This window comes from Ricinus communis, chromosome 7, assembly GCF_019578655.1.
Source record: "Ricinus communis isolate WT05 ecotype wild-type chromosome 7, ASM1957865v1, whole genome shotgun sequence".
In the NCBI taxonomy this organism is placed as follows: Eukaryota; Viridiplantae; Streptophyta; class Magnoliopsida; order Malpighiales; family Euphorbiaceae; genus Ricinus; species Ricinus communis.
In genome coordinates, this window is record NC_063262.1 from 2,691,811 (window position 1) to 2,718,222 (window position 26,412).

Here is a 26,412-nt window from a genome sequence, read left to right on the forward strand (position 1 = left end):
TGTTTTCTAATCTTTTTTTGGAAATCTTGATTAGAGTGGTGTCTATCATGATTAGGTATTCATTCTCTTTAAGGAATGTAAAAGCTTCCATTTCGTGCAAATGATAGGTGCAATTCAATTGCAACGTTGAAGTTAGGTCTAAGCTTAACTTTTAAGGGTCAAATGACTGAATCCACGTCTGGACCAGATTATATTGATCTTCCATTGCTAGTCCTCCTTTTTAAGGATGGAGACAATGTTATCAAATTTTGAATTATGCAAATGGAGAGGGTATGGTGCGGTAGGAGTTATGAATTAGAGATGGTCTACTATATCTATATTGGACCCATACGATCCATTCCCATTTATTTTATGAGGAATTTTGTACGTCGGATTTTCTATTTATGAGATTCTCTTCATTTATATCTTTACCTTCTGTTTCATCCCTTATTCTTCTCACTCTAAGGACCACTTGATTAATTTGGAATCATGCAGTGATACTGTGATAACAACACCAACAACAACTATTGCAGAGGGGAAAAGTAAATTACAAAAAGAAATGTTTATCTTTGGCCAAGCCCTCCAATGTGTTGTTTCATGGATAAAATCGACAAATACAAACTTTTTTCAGGAAAACAAACACCATGTCTTATTAAATTTGCACAATTTCATTGTTCCATCATCTGAATATGATGGTTCATTTATTTTCTTAATTATTATTTTTTCAATTCTATACTTTTTTAGTAATTTAATTGGGTTAAGAGAATATTTAATAAATTTAATTATAAAAAATTTAGATAAATTAAACTAAATTACTCTTTTATAGATATTATAAAATTTATTAAACTTATTGTAACACAAGGATAAAATATAAAAAATTAAAATTGTATTAAATATATAAAAATAATAAATAATTTAAAAATTTAACTATTAAAAAAGAAAAAGTTAGTATGAAATAAATGGATTATCATGTTACCTTTAAAAGAAAAGAGTGAAAATTTTATAATCTTGTACAAAGATATCAATTATTAAACCTTCTGGGTTCTGAATTCGAGGTTGGAGCTTAATGATACAATTTAATTCTAATATTCTTGCAACTATAATTTATTTTCCGAGAGGAATAATGGGCTTCATTAAAAAGAAATCATGGATCAAATCCATACACAAACAAAGCCTAGTTTTATTAGGAAAGGTCTTATAGCTAGAAACAAAATTTAGATTTCTGGTTTGGGCTTGTCTTCTACCACCTTTTCTTTTTTTCTTCTTTTTATGATGTCTTCCCACTTTAAACCTTTCCTAACCTAAATTGGACTAAAAAATCAATTAGTTAATTCAATCTTGTACTTTTTAATTTTAATATATTAGTTAATTAGTTAATTTTTGCTTTTAATTTTAAAAAACAAAGATTAATCTAAATAATTATAACTCTTAATATTATAGATATACAATCTCTTGAAAATATTTTTTAAATATTAATGAATCTTAAACTTTTCATCGACTAGCTAAGAAAATAGTGAACTAAACTTTTTTTTTGCTTTTTTATTTTTCATATATATTTTTTATTTTTCTGATTAACTAAAAAGTTATAGTTAAAATTAAATAAATATCTTATTTGATTTTTAATTCAATAAAATAAAAAAATAAAAAACTAAATAATTTTTTCTTGAAAATTTTTCAAAAATATCTTAAAATTAATAAAAAAATCATTTTTTACTATGTAAATTTTTTCCAAAATACGATACAATAATTGAAAAAAACTGAAAAAACCAATATTGTACCTTTGAAAAGAAAAAATTAAAAACCATATTTTAAATATTTTATACAGTAAAAATAAAGAAATTTACATCGTATTTTTTATGAAAAAAGAGAAAATATGGGTATTGTTTTTTTTTTTTTTTGTTTTTTTATATAGTATGGTACTGTTAATTGGATCTTATTCCCCTCTAAATAAATCTAACAAATCAGGCCGAAACATTTAGCCCTTTTATCTGAGCCCAACAGAATCAAAACATCTAATAGCGAGAAAAGCACACCATGGCTCAAAGGCCCAAAGCCTCTTCTGTCTTGGTTGCTCTCAGCTCAAGTCTAAACTCACGACTCAATCACTGTAATTTTTCCTTTTCCAAAAGCTAACAAAACAAAAGAGCTTCTAAATGGTTTCCTTGTTTTGATCTCTGTGAGAACAAGAACTCTCATGAATTCTCAACTTTAGATACTAATTTTTCAGGTAATTCATCCAGCACAGCACAACACAATCCTCTCTTTCAACATCTTTCAGATTAGATCTAATCTCTCTCTATTTATCTCCGTCTCTTTCATTTCTTTGATTTTATTTTGCTATGATCTAAACTAATAAATCTCCGAAGCTCGACAGAAATGGAGTGGGCAACAGTGCAGCATCTAGATCTACGCCATGTAGGTCGAGGTGTTTATAAACCATTGCAACCTCATGCTGCTGCGTTTCATCCTACACAAGCTCTCATTGCTGCCGCGATCGGTACTTACATAATCGGTAATGTTATATATTACTTTAGGTTTCGAATTGTTGATTTTGTAAATTTTTCTTAATTTGATTATTTTAGTAATAATTTCCTGTGTGTTTGTTGGAAGCAGAATTTGATGCCTTAACAGGAAGTAAGCTATCTAGTATTGACATTGGTGCACCTGCTGTGCGCATGGCTTACAGCCCTACTAGTGGCCATTCAGTTGTTGCTATTTTAGAGGTTTGATTTTTAAAAATTACTAGGGTTTATATTGATTATAATGTCACGGTGTGGCGCTTCTTTGATCTTATTTGCGGTTGTATGATCGTTTTTATGTATATGTTTGATTGTAGGATTGCACAATTAGGTCATGTGATTTTGATACGGAGCAAACATGCGTACTGCATTCACCTGAAAAGAGAATGGAACAAATATCTTCTGATACAGAAGTTCATCTAGCATTGACCCCTTTGCAGCCTGTTGTTTTCTTTGGTTTTCACCGCAGGATGAGTGTTACTGGTTTGTTTCTTTGTTGCCTTTTTTTTTGTTCAGCAGCGCTATATTATTTACTATAGTATCCGTCTTATTTATTTTCTATATGCTTTTAAATCTCTAATGATTGTCTTTTTAACTGCTGTACTGTTCTGCATGAAGTTGTTGGAACTGTTGAAGGGGGAAGGGCGCCGACAAAAATAAAGACAGACTTGAAGAAGCCTATTGTAAATCTTGCATGCCATCCGCGCCTCCCTGTGCTGGTAATCCTTTTATTTGCTTGCTGTTGAGTTAAAAGATTTAGATTGCTTTTGATAGCTTCTACTGATTTCTGGTTAGGCTATAAAATGGACTGGGAAAGACTCATCTTAATCCTAGTTCTTCACAAAAAATTATAAGTATAATTAACATCAATGATAATGATCTGACAATTCAGAGGATCAGTGAAGAGATCATCTAAGTTCATAGTTGTAATTAACAATTTTAAGAACCAATAATATTTCTTTATCTGTTGTGTTAAAATATTAGTTATTACCCTGAAATTCTTAAGCATGCAGTATGACATATTTGATGATGAAAAATTGTGGTTTCCCTAGCATTGTAGAATAGCAATAAATTAGGAGAAGAAAGCATTGGGTTCTCATTTGAGGCATGTAAATCCAATAAATTGTTTTTAATGCTATTTAAGACATGGACCGAAGTGCGAAAACATTTAAAAAGAACATTTTTGGCAATATTTTGGGTTAATTTTGTATTATTTTCTCCAGTATGTGGCTTATGCAGATGGCTTGATTCGAGCTTACAACATTCATACATATGCTGTAGCATACACACTGCAACGTAAGATGCTGTAATTGCTGATTCTTTATTTTGAATCTTCCTTTATGGAACAATATGTATAAGTTCTTTTTTACATATTTTTTTAATCTTTGTTTTGCATTGCAGTTGACAATACAATTAAGCTTATTGGTGCTGGTGCATTTGCTTTTCATCCTACACTAGAGTGGATTTTTGTTGGTGATAGACATGGGACTCTGTTGGCATGGGATGTCTCAACTGAGAGGCCTAATATGATTGGAATGTAAGTTGCTTGGAGTTGCTTTCTTCCATAGAAAAAAGATAAAGAGGAGAGTTCAGATGCTTCCTTTGGACATAGCATATAAAATGCTATTTGGGGGTGAAATTGGTAGTATGTGATATAATTAGTTAATAAGCTGATGTCTTGCAACTTTTTAAATCTTGGTGAATGTACTATGAGCTTTGGCCCTTTGGAGGGATAAGCTAATAAACTGATGAAAATCTTTACAGTTCAGCCCCTAACGAATGGCTCGTTTTTAATTTCTTTTACTTTTTACTAAATTTTTTGGAGTAGTAGTATTTTCACTGAAATCTTATAGAAATTTAATAGAAAAACTAACTTCTTGTGAAAGTGGAAAATTAGAGCATGAAACAATATTTGTAAGTGATTGAATGGAAATATAGGTGATTTCTAAGGGTGCCATAGTTTATAATAATGCAATTCTTTTTTAATGTCTTATGTATTTATTCAATGAAAACTATAAAATTAGATCAAATTCACATAGAAAATTTTAATATGTAAATATGTATGTAATTTATAAGTTGCTCAAATACCTTTTATGTAAATTTGATCTAAATTTTATTAATTTTCATTAGATAAACGCATAAAGGTATTAAAAGAAAAATTAAGTTACTACAAACTACGGCACCCTAGAATTCGCCGGAAATATATTAGTAATTGGGAGGATGAATAAAGATCTGCTTGTTTGGATGCAAGAGTGGTTAATGTTGTGGGATTTCATAAGGTAAAATTTGCATTGTAGTTTGCCGACTTAAAGGTTATACATTTATCCTCTAAGGCTTAGCTCTTTTGAGGACATTTTCCAAGTAAACAATTTTTTTTTTTTTTTTTTGCATTTTCTAATGTTTTGTTGGGCAGGGGGTTTTACTTCGGAAGATTGGGTAACTGAAGATATTCTCCAAGTTAAACTTAAACCAAGTGTTTTTGAAAGAAAACCAACCTTTTCCGACATGCTCCAAATGCCAAAAGATGTTCTCTAACTGATTTTCAGCATCACCTTTTGCCACCAAACTGTACAAAATAATTTATTTTCTTATGTTTTGTGAAAGAAAATTTTCCCCAGCCAGTTGCTTTCTGGGAAATGAATGGAAACAGAAAGTGAAAATTGTGGTTTGCAATGATTATAGTTTACGAATAATCTTAGGGCTGTGGAGTTCTTGGAGCAGCCACAGAATATGATTTTCTATCCCAAGATGCCCCATTGTTGAGACCAACCATAATTGGTGAAATATCATGTAACTTTCTTGAAAAGTACTCGAGTCTTTTTCTGTTTTGTCCACTTGCCAATCATTTTTTTTTTAAATTTCCTGTCATAACTGAACATGAAATCTTTGATTTCTTCTCTAACAGCATATTCTTTTGCAATGTAGTACACAAGTAGGCTCTCAACCAATCACATCAATTGCTTGGCTCCCTACTTTGCGGTTACTTGTCACAGTTTCCAAGGATGGAACTCTGCAAGTGTGGAAGACACGAGTGATTCTTAATCCAAATAGACCTCCAATGCAAGCAAATTTTTTTGAGTCTGCTGGTTATCTATCTCTTCCTCTTTTATTTGTGATTTTTTATTTAAAAGATGATTGAATATGGAGGCAAATGAATTAGTGTGTCATAGTCATTTTAGGTTGAATTGGCCAGAATATTTTGTGGATAGTTAAGGTCTACAATAAGGTATAACCAAGGATCAAAACAAATAAAATCGTTAGGTTTTGGGGCTCATTATGGTTTTTGCAGTGTGAATGTCAGTGATGGGAGATTATTTATTAGGATTTGATGGAGCAACAGACAAGTTTGATTTTGAATGAAATTACTCAAGATTTTGTTGAAACTGAAAAATTTAAAACTTCAAAACTAGAGTTTCTTGGCATCATTCACATTAAGATTCCATCAACCTTGTACATAACCTAAAAGAAGTACAATTTCTATGAATATTTTCTAATTTTACTAATTAACTGATATTGATAGGCATGGAAAAGTGAGATCTTTCTTATTTCATTATAACATAAATTATTTGCTTATTTTTGTTGGTACAACTTAGACCCTTACCTACAAGAATCACATACTTAAGCTAAAGCACAAAAGTTGGCTGGTGATGCCAAATGAAAATTCATTTACTGATGCATGTTTGGTTACTTTCTGTCCATCCCGACTATAATGAGGTTTATGGGGATTTTTCACCATTTTTCTTTATGTAATAAACATTATTTTTCTATTACTATGGAAAGAAAAGCAATTTGAAGCATCTTTTGAGAATTTGAAAGAAATAATAGAGGAGTGGAATCTCATAAAATTTAGGATTTAGCAAGTCATCAGAAAGACAACCAATTTCCAGAATTCAGATAAAAACTGATTGTTGTATCCTTATTGCACTTTTTGATGCTTCTTGTTGTGTAATTTTAATGGAAGCCACAATAACTTGATACTTTTTCTGCATTTTCACATGCAGGAATTGAATCAATTGACATCCCTCGAATTTTATCTCAGGGTGGAGAAACGGTTTATCCTTTACCCCGGATTAAAGCTTTAGAAGTTCACTCAAAATTGAATTTAGCAGCTTTGTTATTTGCAGTTAAGTGCGACAATTTTTCTTTTTTTCAATTTCAGAATTGAATTGTTAGTGAATATCAGAACTCAATAGTTTTAATCTTCTTCTCATGGCAGAACGTTACAGGCGGTGACAACTTGAAAAATAGGGCTGCATACACAAGGGAAGGAAGGAAACAACTCTTTGCAGTTCTGCAAAGTGCCAGGGGATCATCAGGTAAGTGACTTTTTAGTTGTGACCTCGGATTTCTTTGTGGATTGGATGATAGTTTGTCTGATAATGCCTACGATCTTCCATTTTCTGTTTTGGTATATCATTTTACTGCATCATATTAATGGTGTGACTTATCACCAGCGGTGTAGGATAGATGGGAGAGCCTGTCTGTCTGATGTACTTTTGTAGTGAACTAGGCCTCAGAGCATTGGAGATTCAGGGTTTGAAGTTAGGAAATGTGAAATTAGGTTCTGTAGATAGACTTGATGCTGGATATGCTATGTTTAACAATGAAGCCCTCTTAGTGGCTGTAATTCTAGGGTCCATTGGAGTCTGCTTTAGCTGTTTAGATGATGTATATTGGCAAAATTGCGATACTTAGGTTGTGGTGGTTGATTGAGAAGAGGGACGAGTTTGTTAGAATTGGAATTAAGAGAACTTAAGCTTGTAAAATCCTCGTGGCTTGTGCATACCTCCCTGCATACACGAAAGTATCTGCTTAACCCAGATGGTCAAATACGTCCGAGGTCAGTCATATTCTGAACTAGTTATTACCTTATTTCGCCTTTCATGAAGACAAAAAATCAGTCAGTGGTGTCATTATCTCTTTGCACGTGCGACAGTTGTAAGTTGTTGCACATGTAAAAGTTGCTGCTATTGTAAATGTGAAATTTTTTCCTCTCAATAAATTGCCAGTAATGCACAAATTTTGCACTGAAAACACTGGTAGTAGGCAACATTTGCACACTGGACTTTTTGATATTCAAAATGTGTATCCAGAACTTAAAAATTTTACAATGAAGCCCAATAACTTGGTAAAGAAAATTTAATTTCTATTTTTCTGTTAGGATTTGTTAAAATTGCTTAGATTTTCATAATAATTTCTTTTGTCTACCTATACTAACTTAACAGAACCCTACCGGAAACTTGCAGATTGATCGCTTCATCAAGCTTTTGATTGTGATAAGCTTTAAGTTCTGAGATACTACACTGAAAATCGAAAAATTTAGGGTGCAAACTATATCTTTACTCCAACACTCTGCTATTGATACCTCTAATGAGTTAATACATTTTTTCAAAGGGCTAATATTTCGGTTTTGTCAATGCCCCATGGTAGTGCAACTGATCAAGGGTTCAAACTTCTATTTCTCCTTGTCACTTCAATGAGTAGAGAGCAAAAGTAATGTGTGATTATTAATTGCAGAGTTACTTACGTGTAATGGGGGTTTAAGATTTGGGCTAGAAAGAATAGAGCAATGTCTATAGTTTTCACACTTTATGCTGTTATAACATGTAGTTGGAAAATTTCTTCAAACTTTCTTTAAGTTCTTAGTTCCATCATGTTGTTGTGTCATGAGTACTGTAGTATCGTGCCTTGTTCATTTCTATGCATGCTAACTGTAAATGTTATCTGCAGCATCCATTTTGAAGGAAAAGCTCTCATCCCTAGGATCCTCAGGAATTTTGGCCGACCATCAACTTCAAGCACAGCTGCAGGAGCACCATCTTAAGGGGTGAGCCTTAAAATTTATTAGGTTGCAAAGATATTGTTGTGACTTCTTACCGACAACGTGTAGGTTGCATTGCATTGATGTCTACAGTAGTTGGAGTTTGCACCTTATTGTCTGCAGTGGGAGAGTTGGAGGAACATTTCACATATAGTTGTTTCAATTTTGATGTGATTAATGTGACTTTAAAGTTGCATATTGTTAAGAGTGGGAGTTTCAACTGTTCCTTTGGAGTTAGTAATCTGTGTATTGACTTTTGATTTCATTGGCTTATCACTTTCACTTTTAAATTGGGCTGGTATCTCATCTCAAAGTTTTCCCATATTTGTGATGTTGATGAAACTTTTTTTTCCTTTCAGCAACCAAAGTCAGCTTACAATTTCAGATATAGCAAGGAAAGCATTCCTTTACAGTGTATGTTGCTTTCATGTTACATTTTGTATTCATGTCTTGTATTTTCATATGGTACATATGTCTTACTGAAGTAAAATGCTAACTGGTGAGAACCATTGTTAGTAACACATTCCAAGGAATAGAAAATCAGGTGGTCAATGCTCCTGAAGCTTATCATTTACTGTGTTACAATGTGTTATCACTTCTTTTGCTTGCCCATATGATGAAGTTCTTGACTGATAGGTCAAGAATTTGATGAGGAAAAATTGTAGATTCTATAACGTAGGTCAACCTAACTCTAGTAAATTCTCTTTGCCATATTTTCCCATTTACGTTAGAAGTAGGCAGGTACTTTCTGGTTGGTGTATGGCCAGAATTTTGGTAAATTGTCCAAAGCTTTGAACTGGTAATTAAGCAACTATTTATTTGCATTTTGCGTGTTAGGTGAAATTCTTTTCCTCTCTTCTGAGGCATATAAACTGAACCAACCCTGATACTTAAATCCTTCCAACTTGTGCTGATAAGGATCAGCTCTGCCTTCAGGGTCCTGTTGTATGTGTTGTAAGCTCTTGTTGATTCAGCTTCTAGTTTGTGCTTGAGAATTTGAGTTTGATGCTGAAACAACTCCAACTAAATCTCTGATTTTGCTTGTGAAGAAAGATGATTCTCAAGGGAAGATTTTAGGTCTGATTTGTCTGAATTAGGATTTGGTTTCTTTTATTTTGGATTTTGGACTTTTTTTTCTTTCTTTGTATTGGTCCTTTAGGGATCTTTCCAAGCCTATCATAAGTTTGAAACCCCCTGACCCTACTCTTAACTGCAGGGAAAACCATTTCTGACCATGCATTAGAACCTCATTATAGTGTGAACAATACTTGCCATTGCTTCGTGTAGACTACCTGTTATAGTTAAACTTACTTTGTTATCCATAAATTACAAGTACAAAAACATAATACAGAATTACAATGTTAAAAATCTGTGCTGTTACATAATTCTGAGATGATTAAGGTTTCATTACAACCAGAAAGCACCATGTATTATTCCCAGCTTTACATTGCATCAACTGGTCTTCCTTTTTTGGCTTGCGTGTTTGTTTTTGTTTGATGATTTCAACAATTTCGAGTAGACGTATTTGTTGATTTAAACCCCAACTTAAAATGTGTTTATCAGCCAGACCAAGAATAATTTATTTTGAGTAAAATAAACATTCCATTTATGCATTGAGTTATAACATGCTGAATTCTACTTGTTCATGTTATTAATATTACCTGTTATTATGTTTATTGCAACACAAAGAAGCACCTTTTAGAATGTCCCCCAGTTTTAACATAAAATTCTGTATCTATTTCTCCAAATGATGCACTATTGACTTCAGAAGTTATGTGATTTTTCAATAGCATTTCATGGAAGGCCATGCCAAAAGTGCTCCGATCTCTCGGCTGCCTCTCGTTAGCATTTTGGATACCAAGCATCATCTGAAGGACATTCCTGCTTGCCTGGTAATAAACCATCTATTAATACAAATCGTTACTTTTCCTTTTGCCTATGCCTAAGTTTGTATCTGATGGTTGTTGATTTCATTGGCAGCCCCTTCACTTGGAGCTAAATTTCTTTAATAAAGAGAATAGGGTGCTTCATTATCCTGTTAGGGCTTTCTATATTGATGGAGTGAATCTCATGGGATATAATCTTTGCTCTGGAGTGGATAATATATACAAGAAACTTTATACATCAGTGAGTTCAATGATGAGTTTCCCCTTTTTAATAATGCGAGGCAATGCACCTTAGATAAACTTTAAAGAACTGTGATTGAAGGATACCTTTTTTTTTTCTTCCCGTAGCAGGACTATTTCGATGTTTTGATCTGATAAAATTTGGTTCTTACTTTCAGGTTCCTGGAAATGTGGAATTCCATCCGAAGCACATTGTATACAGTAGAAAGCAACATCTATTTCTTGTTATTTATGAATTCAGTGGTTCTACAAATGAGGTGGTCCTTTATTGGGAAAATACCGAGTCCCAGCCAGCCAACAGTAAAGGAAACACAGTGAAAGGTTGGTCTTTATGTTAGTTGACCTTTTCTTCTCACTAATATGTTCATAGAAAGAGATGCAAATCTTACAATTACTTATTTTACTGTCTATCGATTTCTTCAGGTCGAGATGCAGCATTCATTGGTCCCAGTGAAAATCAGTTTGCATTTCTTGATGAAGACAAGACTGGGCTGGCCCTGTACATTCTGCCTGGTGGAGCTTCAAAAGCAGCTGGTGAAAAAAATTTATTAGTTGAAGAAAATCAGTCAGTGGAAACAAATGCTAACTCTCTTCGGGGTCCTATGCAGTTTATGTTTGAAAGCGAAGTTGATCGTATCTTTTCTACCCCATTAGGTGCTTGATAAAACAGGATCTGTTGTCTTTATTATTGCATCCAATAATGTATAAAAGTGCTAATTGAAGATTCATGTGGATGCAGAGTCAACTTTGATGTTTGCTATTCATGGAAGTCAAATTGGTCTTGCAAAGTTACTTCAGGGATATCGCCTTCCAACTTCAGACGGTCATTATATTCCAACAAAAACTGAAGGGAAAAAATCGATCAAGTTAAAAAAGAATGAGATAGTACTTCAGGTAATTAAGTCAACTTACCATGCATATTATAAAATATTGCTTAAAACAAATTTGGGAAAAATAAAAAGAGAATATGAAGTAGAAAAGGAGGCCCTCACTGGGAGGTGATTCCCATCTTTATCCTTTATCAAGAGGCATTTTATGGCTCGGCTTCCTTGCAAGTCTTGAATAGCGATGGCCAAACGGGTCCTATCTGATGCAGAATCTAAAAATTTAGTTTTACAGTTGTTCCCTGATAGTCTAAGAGTAAAACCTCCTATCAAATCATGTTGTCCAAAAGCAGAGTATGAGGTTGAGAAGTGTTTAACGCGAACTCTAAACAATGACTATTATGACAAGTATTGGATTGACTGTTATTGGATCTTGTTTATCTGAAGATTTATGCATTTGTGGGTGATTTGGGGACATTTTAGATCATTAGCTGAAAACCATGCTATCTTAATTGCTATAGGTGCACTGGCAAGAAACTGCTCGAGGCTATGTTGCAGGAATACTAACAACTCAAAGAGTGCTTATGGTTTCAGCAGATCTTGATATACTGGCTAGCAGTTCTACAAAGTTTGATAAAGGACGTCCTTCAATATCCTAATACATAATTTGCTCAGAACTTATTTCTCTTTTTAATGTTCTTTAGATGATGCAAATGAATTTTATAAATTTGTTTAACACTTAACTAATATGCACTTTAGATCCCTTTTGTGGGTTGGCCCTGCTCTTCTTTTTTCTACTGCCACTGCAGTCAGAGTGCTTGGCTGGGATGGAATCGTTAGGACTATTGTCTCTATTAGCATGCCCTATGCAGGTAACACAATTAAATCTTTATGAGATTCCTTATCCTCTGATCTTGTAGCCAGGTATTCTGGTTGATTAACTGCTATAATGATTTATTCGCTAATAATTGCATGATTATACTGTATTTTTATGGGGTAATCTGTTTCTGGTGCAGTTTTGATTGGCGCTTTAAATGACCGATTGCTGTTTGCTAATCCAACGGAGATAAATCCGAGACAAAAGAAGGGGGTGGAAATTAGGAGTTGTCTTGTTGGACTCCTTGAACCTCTTCTTATTGGATTTGCCACAATGCAACAAACATTTGAGCAGAAGCTTGACCTGTCTGAAGTACTGTACCAAATAACATCAAGGTATCCTTACTAATCCACATGCTATTCTTTGTGGCAAATGAAATTCTGTTTCATAGCCAAGAAAAGCAAGCCTTAACTTTAGGAATCTTTTGTATCTCTCTTATATGCTTTTTGCTGCATGGAGCATGTGCTTTCCATCATCGCTTTACAAAATCTGGCCTATTTGGCGTATTACCTGAATCCAGGTTTGATAGTTTGCGCATCACTCCAAGATCTCTTGATATACTTGCTAGAGGTCCTCCTGTTTGTGGAGATCTTGCAGTTTCATTATCCCAAGCAGGTCCACAATTCACACAGGTGTGATGGAAATTATAAATTACTGTTCGTAATTCATTTTTCAGCTTTCGAGTTTCTGAACAGTTTGTGTAATAAACTTAGGTCCTGCGAGGGATCTATGCTATCAAAGCTCTCCGTTTTGCAACTGCTTTATCTGTCTTGAAGGATGAATTCTTGCGTTCTCGAGATTATCCAAAATGCCCACCAACCTCTCAGCTATTCCACCGGTTTCGACAGTTGGGATATGCCTGTATCAAGTAAGCTTATGTTTTGGTTGCAGGTGTTCGCATTTGCATGTTCTTACACCTGCAATCGTGTTTTGATAGACTTGTTTTTGTACTCATCAATACTTGATGCTTTGGGAGTTAGCAAGTGGTTCTTCACAAATTTGATAGATCACTTTCCTTCAAATTCTTGGTGGATAGTAAGTTCTCTGATTGTTGGGTGAAAGATTAGGGAATATAATTATTAATGCTTGTGGAGAAAGTCACTTTTTCTATAGCATGCTGGATATCATGTTCATTGTTGAAGGCAGGTGCTACATTAAGCTTTAAGACTTTTTGTCTTGGTAATTTATCCAAACCGCATGCATACATCTCCTGCATTTCTCATTGTATGATTAAACAACTGTTCTTTGTGAAGTACATGTTACACATGTTCTAGCATATTCATATATTATCAACATGCCCATGGGGATTCTTTATTCCGGATTCTCTTGGTCTTCAGTTTAATGATTTACAACTGAAGAATAATAATTAAAAAAAAATTTGTGAGCTTATAGTCATTTGATCTTGTGATTGTCATTGCTTTGTCTATTTAGGATGAAATGAATCCTGATTCAACATGTAATTATCAGGCAAACGTAGCAGAAACTTATACTGTGATTTTATCATTCCTGGCGTCTAGATAATGAACTTTTATTATTTCTATAAGACCAATATATGATCTGTAATTTTATGATTCCTGGCATCTAGAATATGAAGCTTTTGTTATTTATTTGAGATAGAGAGATGGTTATCTCTTTATTTGTGTGTACCATTCCAGGTAAATAGCCAAATTTCAAATTTCAGGTATGGCCAGTTTGATAGTGCAAAAGAAACTTTTGAAGTTATAGCAGACTATGAAAGCATGCTTGATTTGTTCATATGTCACCTTAATCCTAGTGCCATGAGGCGTCTTGCTCAGAAATTGGAAGATGAAGGTGCAGATCCAGAGTTAAGACGATACTGTGAAAGGATTTTAAGAGTTCGTTCTAGTGGATGGACACAAGGTATTTTTGCCAATTTTGCTGCTGAGAGTATGGTTCCCAAAGGACCAGAATGGGGTGGTGGGAACTGGGAAATTAAAACTCCTACTAATTTGAAGAGTATACCTCAGTGGGAGCTGGCTGCAGAAGTAATGCCATACATGAAAACTGATGATGGAACTGTCCCAGCCATTATTACGGATCATATTGGCGTTTATCTGGGATCAATAAAAGGAAGAGGCAATGTTGTTGAAGTAAGGGAGGGTAGTTTGGTCAAAGCTTTTAAATCTGCTGTTGATGATAAGCCAAATGGGCTTCCAAATCCTTTAGCTAAATCCTCATCTAATGAGTCAAAGGGATTGCATGAGGGTAATTCAAAGGGAGATTCTTTGATGGGTCTGGAAACTCTCATTAAACAAAATGCAAGCTCATCTGCTGCTGATGAACAGGCCAAAGCACAAGAAGAATTCAAGAAAACAATGTATGGTGCTGCTACCAGTAGCAGCAGTGATGAGGAGGAACCTTCGAAAGCCAGAAAACTACAAATTAGAATACGAGATAAACCAGTTACATCTGCGACAGTAGATGTCAATAAGATCAAAGAAGCAACAAAGACATTTAAACTGGGTGAGGGGTTAGGCCCACCCATGCGGACAAAGTCATTAACAGGCTCCCAGGACCTTAGCCAGATGTTATCCCAACCTCCTGCTATGAGTGCAAATGCACCTACTGCTTCAACGAGTTCTTCTGCTGCAGTGGATTTGTTTGGTACCGACTCATTTACACAACTGGCACCAGTATCACAACCAGGTCCTACAGTTATGGGTGTGGGAGTTGCAGCAAGACCTATTCCAGAGGACTTCTTCCAAAATACTATCCCGTCCCTCCAAGTTGCAGCATCATTGCCTCCTCCTGGAACGTTGCTTGCAAAATTGGACCAAACTTCTAGGCAAGGTCAAACTGTGCCTAATCCAGTTGGTGCTTCTGCGGCTGCCATTGGTCTTCCTGATGGTGGTGTTCCCCCGCAAACCACTCAGCAAGCTGTCTCACTTGAATCTATTGGACTTCCTGATGGCGGTGTCCCACCACAAGCCTCTAGTCCTGGTGCTGTCCTACCTCAGCCTCATGCTCAGGCACCTCCAATCCCTGTTTCTTCACAACCTCTTGATCTCAGCATCCTTGGAGTTCCAAATTCTGTAGATTCAGGAAAACCTCCTGTGAAAGATGCTTCTCCGCCATCATCTGTGCGACCTGGACAGGTGTTACTCCTATTTGGTATTTCATGTTTTCTTGCATTTCCTTATGAGAGAACCCTAAGTAGATCTTAGTAATTGATTTTCATGCTTTTGAATTTAGAATGTGGCGATAAAGATGTCCATGTAGTAGGGTAGTATATTTGCAAGTTATCCTCAGTCGATGTATTTTTGTCCCTCTTGCCTTGTTCTACTCTTTTAACCTTTTTTTTTTCTTTTTATTGCTTGGCATGATAGGTTCCCAGAGGAGCAGCTGCTTCGGTATGTTTCAAAGTTGGACTTGCCCACCTTGAGCAGAATCAACTTCCTGATGCATTATCATGTTTTGATGAAGCTTTCCTTGCACTAGCTAAGGATAACTCCCGTGGAGCTGATATTAAGGCTCAAGCAACCATCTGTGCTCAGTACAAGATAGCAGTTACTCTACTTCAGGTGCTCTTAAGTATTATCCAAACTCCAAACACAAGAAGTGAAATAAACTTTATTTAACTTTGGGACAAGAAATTATACTTTTCCTGGATTTTCTGTTCTATCTGGTGATTTTAACAATTATTAAGTTCTCTCATTTAACAGGCATCTTAAGTCCCTAACCAAAGTAATGTTTGAAAACTATTTGGACAGGAAATTTCACGACTGCAGAAGGTACAAGGCCCAAGTGCACTTAGTGCAAAAGATGAGATGGCAAGACTGTCACGTCATCTTGGATCTTTGCCTCTTTTGGCAAAGCACCGAATAAATTGCATTCGAACAGCCATTAAACGCAACATGGAAGTGCAGAATTTTGCATATTCCAAGCAGATGCTTGAGCTGCTTCTGTCAAAAGCTCCACCAAGCAAGCAGGATGAACTGAGAAGTCTGGTTGACATGTGTGTTCAGAGGGGATCATCCAACAAGTCCATTGATCCCCTGGAAGATCCGTCCCAGTTCTGTGCTGCTACACTCAGCCGCCTGTCAACCATTGGATATGATGTTTGTGATCTCTGTGGGGCTAAATTTTCTGCCCTCTCAACACCTGGATGCATCATTTGTGGTATGGGCAGCATTAAAAGATCTGATGCACTTGCAGGTCCTGTCCCTTCTCCATTTGGCTGAGGCCTACAGAGGGAGAGTCTCGCATGCTCTTGTCGGGACTGGTCATGGGATCTGATCCTGGATATTTCGTTGCTCCTTCCCAAGTCCCGACTGATATGAAGTTGCTGGTGCTGTAATGTTTTTCAGAGAATGCCCGCTTATCTTATCATGGAAAAGATTCCAGCAATACCAGCGACATCATTTAGTGTATATTTGTACCATTAATTTGTTTTGTATTGAGGCTTTATATCTCTGGCCTTTCCGGTCTCTCCCTGCTTTTCATGCTTCATTGTCTTATATAATCATCATCTTCATTTTTTTATTGCCGTTCTATACCTGCAGTTGTGGTAGCGCATCACTAACTTTCCAGATATGCAATTTTGTAGAAAATGCTACAATTCCTGTGGTTTGTAGTTATGGGGTTGCTTTTCTTGGTCATGAAATTCCTTGATGAACAGATTAGTGTTTTGTAATATTTGGTTGTGGTATTTGAAGATTTGATTAGTTTAAACGGACAGGTTTGTTTATCTCCAAGTTTGTTGATAGCTACTTGCATCATTCCTATCTCTACGTGCAAAGCTGGCTTGATGAGTAATAAAAAATTCTTATCGAGAAGGATATATATATAGTTTGTTTTATACTTTGATATTGAGTGGTTGCCACATACAGTTACTAAAAATTAATGAATATGTAAATTATCTATTAATTTAGTATATATTTGGACTAAACCACTTGAGATTGGAAGAAAAAAGTTATTTAGGAATATTGATTGACAATAAAGAAATTACATAATATTATAGAAAAAGAATAACTCAAATATTACTATTTCGTGTTGAAAAAAATAATTAAAATGATAATTTGGTTGCTACTTAAAAAAAAAAGAAAAGAAGAAATTATTATTAAATACTGTCTTTTTTAAAAAAATATCTTTTTTTACGGTAGTTTCTTTTCTCTTTCGTTTATATTGTACCTATGTTTTATTTTTACTTTCTTTAACTATTTTTATTTCTTTTTTATGGTGACTCATATTTTCTTTCCTTATTTTCATTTTTGTCTTTTTATAGCAAAATTACACTTCCATCTTTAAAGGTAAGAAATGCATGCATTTATCCTAGAGATTCACATATAGGGCAATACATACAACTTTAAAAATAGTGAAAAAGAAAATTCACAGTGTCAATCTTTGTATTATTATGAGCAGTCTTTTATACGTTGTATAATTAATGTATGAATTGATGAAAAATAAGTAAAAAGACATATTCATACTTTGTCAGTTTTTTAGTTAACTCTTTTTTCCTTTTCTTATTAAAAGAAATAAAATGGATAAATTGGGTCTTTTTCTATTGTGAAAAATTTTCTTTTGAATATTTTTTAATAAAAATTTCTAAAAGAATAATTGAACTCTAATTTTTGAATTTCATATTACTTACTCAAATGTATTTTTTATTAATTAATAATATTAAAAAGTATATTGGATTCTTTTAATTTGTTATCGATTTTATATTTAAAACATTGAGAAAGTAATATGATAAGAAATATAGTAATTGACACTTCTAGTGTTAGAAAATATTGATAGATAAATGATTCCAATTAATATTTGAATGCACACCTAAAATGTTTAACGAATATCCTGAATAATTTTTTTTTTTCTTTTGAAGATGGTTTTAATGAGTATAGTGTTTATGGGTCTGATACTATATACGAAATAGTATACATATGATATGCATATACGAAAGCATACCAATATATATAAAAATATTATTTTTCATATAATTTTAAGAAGAAAAAAAATCTTATTTATAACTTTGTTATTTTGATTTGCTAGAAACATATATATTAAATATGTACCAAAATATGTGAAATAGATATTACAAATACGAGTTAATTACCATAACAATTATAACAACATATATATCAAATTGCCAATAATTCATAAGAAAAATATATCTAATATATATCACTGTATTTTTAAAATAATTTTTTAAATTACAGTATTTTTTAAAAAATATTTTACAGTAAAAATGATATTTTTTATCTTTTTTAGGGTATTTATGAAAGGACCCTTAAAAAAATATGTTGATTATATGTAGCCGATCATATAATAGTAACTATATTTTTGTGTAATCAATATTTTGATTTATGTACTATTTTGGTATTTTTGCAGGGATCGATTAATTATTTAGTGTTTTACTTTCTTTTATTTAAGGGGTTAAAGTTCTAATCCACATTTACTTATCCTTTTTGAGACTCGCTTACCAAAGCATATAATCAACTGAATGCAACTCTTTTTTTTTTTTTTAATGAAACTAAATGAAACTCAAGTAGACATATAATATAATATTTTATCAGTATAATTGAGATCGAGGTGACAATTACGTTCCCAAATTGTTTCTCTTTATATATCGATAAACATATATTATATATTAAAAATCTTTGAAAATATTCAAAAATAAAATATTTTTCTTGTCACGATCGGATCTGTGGACCCGTAATTGGCATTAGAAAATGGATAAGTTTAAGGCCACCAAAATCTTTAACAAGCCTAATTAATTAATAAGTTAGATAAGCGCGCGCGCACATATATATATATATATATTCATTCGCATAATCACAACATAATTAAATTAATCTATCAGCATGATTATTTGATAATTTTCATAGTTTCAATAGGCTATAATGAAATGTTAAGTTTCAGAACCAGTACTGCGGAGAGTCTAAATTCTTAAATAATTTGAAATACAAAAGATAGAAATTGATTACAATAGCCCCGAAGGAGAAGAAAGTCAGGCGATCCGAAAAAAGACGGCGTAAAATCTAACTATCACTTGAAAAATTAAAATTGAGACTGTTAGTCCCGAGAATGAGTTAAAATCATATATTTTGAATTAAAGCTGTCATATATAAAATAATTCTTTAATAGTATGGAATATCACAAAATAATAAATATATGTCATATCATAATTTCAGAAAAAACGTAATTTTTTTAATACATACGGATGAGTACTCCAACAGAACCCTAAACTCCAAATTTAGCATCATTTCGGCTCTCTTATTCTAATAAAACTAACGCCCAGATAACAAAGTTTAACCAGAGTCCTTAAGTCCAGTCTAGTTACTTAAATACCAATACAACCAGCACCAAGAGAGCAACGCTCGACCAAGGACCTTCCTCCGACAAATTAAAACCCTATAAGCCCAGAGAGCTATGCTCGACCAGGGCACAACACCGAATATTCCTCTATTACCTGATTTTGATTTTCACTAGTGTGCACACGGTACTAATGCAACCCATCAGATGGCACATTCTACTGTTGTCTTACCCAAACCACAATGTAGAGTAGCATCAATAATAATATGTAACATGGTACTAAAATAAATTCATAAAAGATGTAATGGCATATAATTTAATAATGCAATATTCATAATAATAATAATAATAACAACAGCTGAACAATAATAATAATAATAATAATAATAATAATAATATTAATAATAATATAGGCAGTGAAGAAAATAGATTTAATATTACTTATACTACTAACTAATTACTCATTGAATAATTGCATTTAGATCCATATTTGGCATATGCAGTAGAATATATTATTTTAACTCATAGTTCTGTCAAGTTTTGCTATTTGCCCCTACGCCTCGAATAGAGCTGACTGAACTGACGAATTATCTATTCACGAAAATAATTAAATTAATAAAATATTTTATAATTTTTTCTAAGGACTCCTAGATTAGACCGATCCCGACTCGAAAATTCTATTGGAAACTCGACAGAATCTTTCTTAAAATACGGATATTTATCCTCTTTAAAACGGGTACAAAACCTGCTAGAAACCCTTCAAATATTTATTACATAATTATCTGGAGTCGAGTTACCCATAACTGTATTATTTTTCTCCGATTTTGCTACGCATTTCAAGCCACAAAATTATTTACCTGCTCGGCATAAGCAATTAATTCACAAAAAAACTCACAAGTAATTTGCTGATATCTAAACCAATTATTGACAGCTACATTTATCACAAAATAGAATAATAACTATTCATACTAATTAATTTATAATATTTATAACTAAGTTATCGATTAATTACATTAAATTATTTATAATTGGCAATTAATGGTAGTAGTATTTTCTAAAATCTTTAAATAATTTTTAAAGTCCAAATAAAATTTACCGAGTTCAAAAATTTAAATTCAGGGCGTCCGGAAAGCACCGGTGTCCGAAAGTTGGTACTGCCAATGCTGTCGGGGTTCGAATCCAAAGACCCTACGTGAAGCTTGAGCTGCAAGGAGTCTGAAAACATAGAAATCACGACCAACTCTCACAGGAGGACACTGGATCACGGCCGAAAAGGCGCTGCTCCAATGAGACTACACCTCTAACTTCCGGCGAGAAAAATTGGTGAGGAAGACTTGACCTTTCGACGGTGGGGAGCACGAATTTATCATCGAATTTGCAAGAAAGAAGCGGCAGGAGGCTGCACTTACAGCGACAGCGACGAGAAGCAACTCTCTCCTCGAGCTCGACGTCAAACGGCGAGAGAAAAAAGAAGAAAAGGGCGGCGCTGTCGATAGGAGGGGAAAGAAAGAAATTTTCGGTGACTTATTGGAGGTGCAGGCGGCGGAAATGGAGGTAGGAAGGAGGAAAGGGGTGACGTCGGGGAGGAAAAAGGAAAAGGGGATGGGGGCTTGAATGTAATTTTTAAAAAATGTAAAGATGGAAAAATGTATATAAACCCCACCCCCCTCCCCAAAGTATATTGCTATAGTAACACCCAAATTATATTTTACATACACTTATTTACATATTTAATTTTTATTCCAATAAATGAACACTAGTTAGACTCATAATAGTGATGATATCTATATAAAATAAACAATCCTTAATATTTAGAATAATTTAAATGCAAGTTAAATATAAAATAAGTATTTTAAATAAACTAAAATAAATGAAATCGATTTACTCATTTAAATCACAACTAAATTTAAAATTTATCAAAAATTTATATAATATAATTATTAAATAATATTAATTTAAATGGTACTTATATTAAATATTTGATTAAATGCTCAATTTAACACCACAGATATTTATTTACCAAAATACTTTTGAAAATAAATGAAAATAAAAATTCAAAAATTATTGGTCTTACATTTCTTATGAATATAAGTTTGATAAATATATAATTTATATTGTGATACTTTTTATAAAATTAAGTTAAATTTCGTTTTAAAATATTTTGAATTCAGTTACATAATCATCTAATATCATAATGTTTTTTATATCTTTTTTGACATTTGCAAATTATATATTATTAGAAGTATTATTTTTATTTTTAATTACTTGTTCTGATCTTTAAAAGCTTTTCAGATAATCATGGTAAGCTTTATCCAACCTTATAAACTAATCATCAAGAAAACTCGTATGCATTTCTTGTTTTCCATTGGAAATTGATCGGTAGCAAAGTTTTAATTCAAGTGAAACAGCGGAATGGGTAGGGAAGAAGAAAAGAAGAGACGGAATTAAGAGTCCCTAGAATCAACCATTCTAATACCAAATGTGAGGTACCTGAATTACTGATCAAATTGATAACGGAATGAGAATGTTTACAAATAAGAATCTCTAGCTCACTCCATATTTGCCACATGAGCAATAGCATTCCAGCTGCTGCATTCCCATTGGTCGACCACCAGCTGACATGGGAAGTCCCAGCTTTGCACAATCCTGAGCTTCATTCATTTGTGCTCTTCTTTCAATAATAACTTGTGATGCATCTGCTATTGCATCTTCTGCTGCCAGTGATGACCAGCTTCCACATGAGTGCAAATATAATCTAAGCTAATTGCATTTAGTAGAGTTAACAAAAAGAACAGTGAAATTCAGATGACATCAACCTACAAATTTTAAGTAGTAAGAAAGTCTCGAGATGAAATGCTCCATGGTACTTGTATTTAGTAGTTGTCCCCAGACGGGACGTTTATCGTTGCCTGAGGGAAGCATATAATTCCAAGTACCTCAATAAAGAATCATCATCTTTCAAAGCCAATATACAGAAATATCAGTGGCCTAATTAGAAGGTGGAGTACATGCATGCAGTTATTGATAATTACTACATGCTCTGCGGTCAAGAACTATTTAGCAGCTTATAGGCATTCACACAAGTTCTTAAGAAACTCATAAAACAAAAGCCAAAACAAGAAAAGAAATCATTGGCATATGGACATTATGCTACAGATAGTGAGTGGCAACTAAAAATTCAGGCAAGTTCTATATTATGGATAACCATACCAACTTACATAAACACTCACAAAATAAAAGCAATGGATCCATTTTGGTGAAACCATAAAAATTGAAATTTTAAGTAGATAAAATTATTAAAGGTTTTGCATGAATAAATAGATCAGCAAGTCCTACCTTTTACATTAGTGCTACAACCATTTCAGGAGTCTTGGGTATCCCATGCTCCATATTGCCTGAAAGACTAATAGCTTGTTTCCATAAATATGCTGCAAAATAGCATTTCTGCAGTAACTTTTCAAGGTTTTCTTTTTAGTTTTCTTAAGTTCGTAGTCATAAAGTCCAACAATCATAATCCAAACTTTTTGCTGATCTAAAATCATGCTATTAACCTATGGCCCGTCATATTGAAAATGTAAATTTAGTTCAGGACAGAGTTCTTACATTTATCATCCATGAAGTATAAGTGTTTATCCAGAAAGCAAGCTTCTGCTTATGTGTAAGACCCTCTAAAGTTACAGAGGCAAGCTTGCCAAGTAAAAAACTGAATGCAGTTATAAATATGGAGTGAGAAAACAAAATAGGAAACTTTGAACATTAAAATAATTAAAGAGCAACAGAGAAACTTACTTTATTCTACGAATCCAAAAAAGGAACTTGTGATGCTGTTGAGATTGATAGAACTATTTCAATTGCACAAAGATGCTTATGGTGCCCAATATCTCTAACTGTAAACTGTGCAGAGATACAGTACAGATCAGAAACCTCGCTTTCTTGATTGCTATCAACAGAAACTATGGCTGATCACACAGGTAAATTCCCTGATCCACTGCTTTATCATTAAATGTTGTTACTCTTAACAAAATGCTGGACAAGCACTTCAATACATCCTCAGATACCTAATATATAGTGATGTTGGTTTCTGATGCTCTATCATCTGAATTGCCAGAAGAGCTTTCTCGGGCTCTTTCCTGGTCAGCTAATCTGCAATCTAACTGAGCAACAGAACTAATAATTACTAGAACCAAAATAAAGGGATGCAATAATTCTCTACAAAACCTGCTGATTAGTTATGTATCCATACCTTCAAAGGATCCAAGCACTTCTCCTCAGATTCATGCTTGTTTGACATTCTTTTTATTGGAGTTGCAACTTTTGTAGTTTTCTTGTCTGGAGATTGCTTATCCTTCAAAGAATTAATATATGAACGGTTCACCTTTCCTCGTCCATCATCCACAATAAATGAAGAGGAATTGGGTTTACCATAAGCTTGTTTCCCGCATGGTGACCTGGAACTATGTGCTGCTCGATCAAAGATAGAGTCAGAGGCCATTAGCTTTCTACTTGAAGTACTTCTAGCAAGACAAGGTTGAGGCCGCGCTGCAAATGTGGCTGAATTGAACTCATTATGTGAAAGCGATTTGGATCGTGCATGTTTCGGCCTTATAGGTGAAGGTTGGTCAATTGAATCACTAGACCTTTCCACATTCTTCTTAGAGGAGATGTAATAAAGCCCTTGTCTAAAATTTACAATTTGCTCTTCAAGACGAACAACCTCCTCTTCTAAAACAGCTACTTCCGCTAGCAGCTCTAACGTCTGATAACATAACAGAATAGGCATTAATTTAAAGAAAACACAAGCTTTCAAAAATGAAGCGCAGGTTGATTTATTCAATAGAATAATGCATCTGGGCATCTCCCATTTCTTTCCTTTAATCATTTCATCCATGCAAAAAATCCTCTTCAACACACATACAGAGAGAGAGAGAGAGAGAGAGAGAGAGATCTAATAGATAGAATACAGAATTATACTAACATAAGGTGGAAGATAAGGAGGCAAGCGAGGTAGAGCTCCCAAAGGCCTAGTAAAAGCTCTCTCTAATGCTCTATGAATATTTTCTTCATGTCTAAGTTTCCTCTTCAGCATATCAACCTGCAAAATTTGGAAATAAATAATCAAATTGAAAACATCAAGTATATTAAAAGCAAGAAAATAACATGAAATGATTTCGCAGAGGAAAAATTAATAAAATTTACTTACATCTTGCAGTAAGGCCAATTTTCTTTCCCTGTTCAATCGACGACGATTAACGGACGATTTTTGGGCACCTGCTACTTTGCTTCCTTTATTATCCATCTTCTCCTTCTATGCAATTTCCATTAACAAATGCAATGAATAAATATCATTAAAGAATGAACCTGGAAGTAAAGATGGGCAAAAAAGAGAGAAAAAGAAAAAAAAAAAAAAAAAAAAAAGCAAAAGCTGAAGCTGAAGCTATATATTCTTTTCTTGAGATGAGTGAAAGAACCCTATGCAGGATTTTGGATCTAAAGTACATAACTTTCTTTTTTATCAGTTAATCTGGAACAACCATTTAAAAGAAACTAATCCAATCTCTCAAAAAGCAGTAGTATAATTTATTAAAACCCTTTCTCCACTTGAGATAAAAACAACCCATCTCTCTATTTGAGATACATTTGAAAACCCAAATCTCCACTTGAGATAAACTCAAAAACCCAATTCAGATTTATCATTTTTTATTAAAAAAAAAAAAGAGAAAGAAAGAAATAAAAAACCAGTTCATCTTTCAAATACCATGCAGATTCTTGAATATAAAATAATACAAGTATAAAAGGTAGAAGATGAAGAAGAAGACGAAGAGGGAAGTGAATTACTTTATTAGCATTATCAATTTGGTTTAAAGGAGCTTTCATTGCTTGAAGAGCAGTGCGGACTCTAGTATTCATCTTTCTGTTCTTTTTTTCCTTGTTCTCAACTGAAAACGAGAGAACAGTGGCACCAAAACCAATTATAAATTATAACCTGAAACAAAGATAAAACAGATAGCAATAATTATCTAAACATAATATCATTAAAGAAAGAGAAAGAAAATTGCAGAACAGTACTTGATTGATTTTTTTTTCCTTTTTCTTTTTGGTTGAACAGAGCGGGAAACTTGAAAGCAAAGAGGCCCAATGAACAGAAAACGCGAGCAATGCTGCTTACTGCAGCATGCTCTCTGCTCTTTTAAGTGAAAATTATAAAGAAAATAAAAAAGACTTGACATTAATAAAAAAAGATAAAAGAAGTTATAAAGAAAGTGGGGAAATCTTGAAGAGTGTGAGAAGTGTAAAGAAAGCAACAAAAGGTGACAGACAGCAAGAAGAAGATAGAAAACGACGACGATTATTCTATAATTCTTGCTTATGAAAAGCCTCATCTAACATCAGTCTATTCTCAGAAAAAAAAAAAAAAAAGAGACGATCAATATATATATATTCAGCTGATTTATAGTAAGATGTTTTCTACTTTTAGTAATTACTGTAAAAGGAAAAGGAAATAAATTCTAGCGCATTATATGAATTCACAATCATTTTATATTTAGTATCACTTAATATTTCATGAATTAACATTTAGGAATTAGGGTTTAAGTTTCAAATTTTTTTCTTTAGAAAAGAAAAAGCTCTTATAGATTAAGAGTTTAAAGGGCACCCCAACAATGATTATCACAATAGCTAGCAATTATTGCGATAAATATTTAAAAATATATCATTAAAGAAAATTTTCACATGGCATTTTTAGTTAATATTTTTTACTAGCTTAACCTCCTCTCAATAAAAATTTTCTGTTAGTGTATTATTATTATTATTATTATTATTATGATGATGATGTTAAGTTGTTTAACAAGTAAAATTATTGAAACTATGGTAAGAATCCTAGTAAGCTCCACGAATAGTACCATTACACCATGCCACTCACAAACAAATTGTGATGGTAAAGTATACTAAGGGACTAGAAATGATTGGTAGAAGCATCCACCACACAAGAGACATTAGA

At 33.4% G+C, this 26,412-nt stretch overlaps 1 protein-coding gene and 1 pseudogene across 2 annotated transcripts; one reads left to right on the forward strand and one right to left on the reverse strand.

Annotated features, from left to right (window-relative positions):
- Positions 1 to 2,027: 2,027 nt before the first annotated feature.
- Positions 2,028 to 16,854, forward strand: LOC8267228. Of its 2 annotated transcripts, none has more exons than XM_015721265.3 (25): positions 2,028 to 2,206; positions 2,346 to 2,491; positions 2,593 to 2,702; positions 2,816 to 2,981; positions 3,117 to 3,217; positions 3,722 to 3,794; positions 3,900 to 4,035; positions 5,424 to 5,584; positions 6,500 to 6,621; positions 6,715 to 6,814; positions 8,229 to 8,325; positions 8,679 to 8,733; positions 10,110 to 10,211; positions 10,300 to 10,446; positions 10,604 to 10,766; positions 10,869 to 11,099; positions 11,185 to 11,339; positions 11,791 to 11,919; positions 12,024 to 12,141; positions 12,286 to 12,481; positions 12,667 to 12,778; positions 12,860 to 13,014; positions 13,828 to 15,262; positions 15,494 to 15,688; positions 15,878 to 16,854. In XM_015721265.3, the coding sequence occupies exons 2-25, from the start codon at positions 2,356 to 2,358 to the stop codon at positions 16,346 to 16,348; spliced, it is 4,866 nt and encodes a 1,621-aa protein (XP_015576751.1). In that variant the 5' UTR covers positions 2,028 to 2,206; positions 2,346 to 2,355; the 3' UTR covers positions 16,349 to 16,854. The 2 variants fall into 2 exon arrangements, with proteins under 2 accessions (XP_015576751.1, XP_015576750.1); XM_015721264.3 differs by having other exon boundaries at positions 2,354 to 2,491.
- Positions 16,855 to 21,856: 5,002 nt separating this feature from the next.
- Positions 21,857 to 26,058, reverse strand: LOC8267227 (annotated as a pseudogene).
- Between the last annotated feature and the right edge of the window lie 354 nt (positions 26,059 to 26,412).

Coding starts and splice junctions, on each gene's coding strand:
- LOC8267228 (XM_015721265.3), top strand. CDS start 2,356: ATGGAGTGGGCAACAGTGCAGCATCTAGATCTACGCCATGTAGGTCGA. Junction 5,585..6,499: donor AAATTTTTTTGAGTCTGCTG/GTTATCTATCTC, acceptor TTTCACATGCAG/GAATTGAATCAATTGACATC. Junction 8,734..10,109: donor GGAAAGCATTCCTTTACAGT/GTATGTTGCTTT, acceptor ATTTTTCAATAG/CATTTCATGGAAGGCCATGC.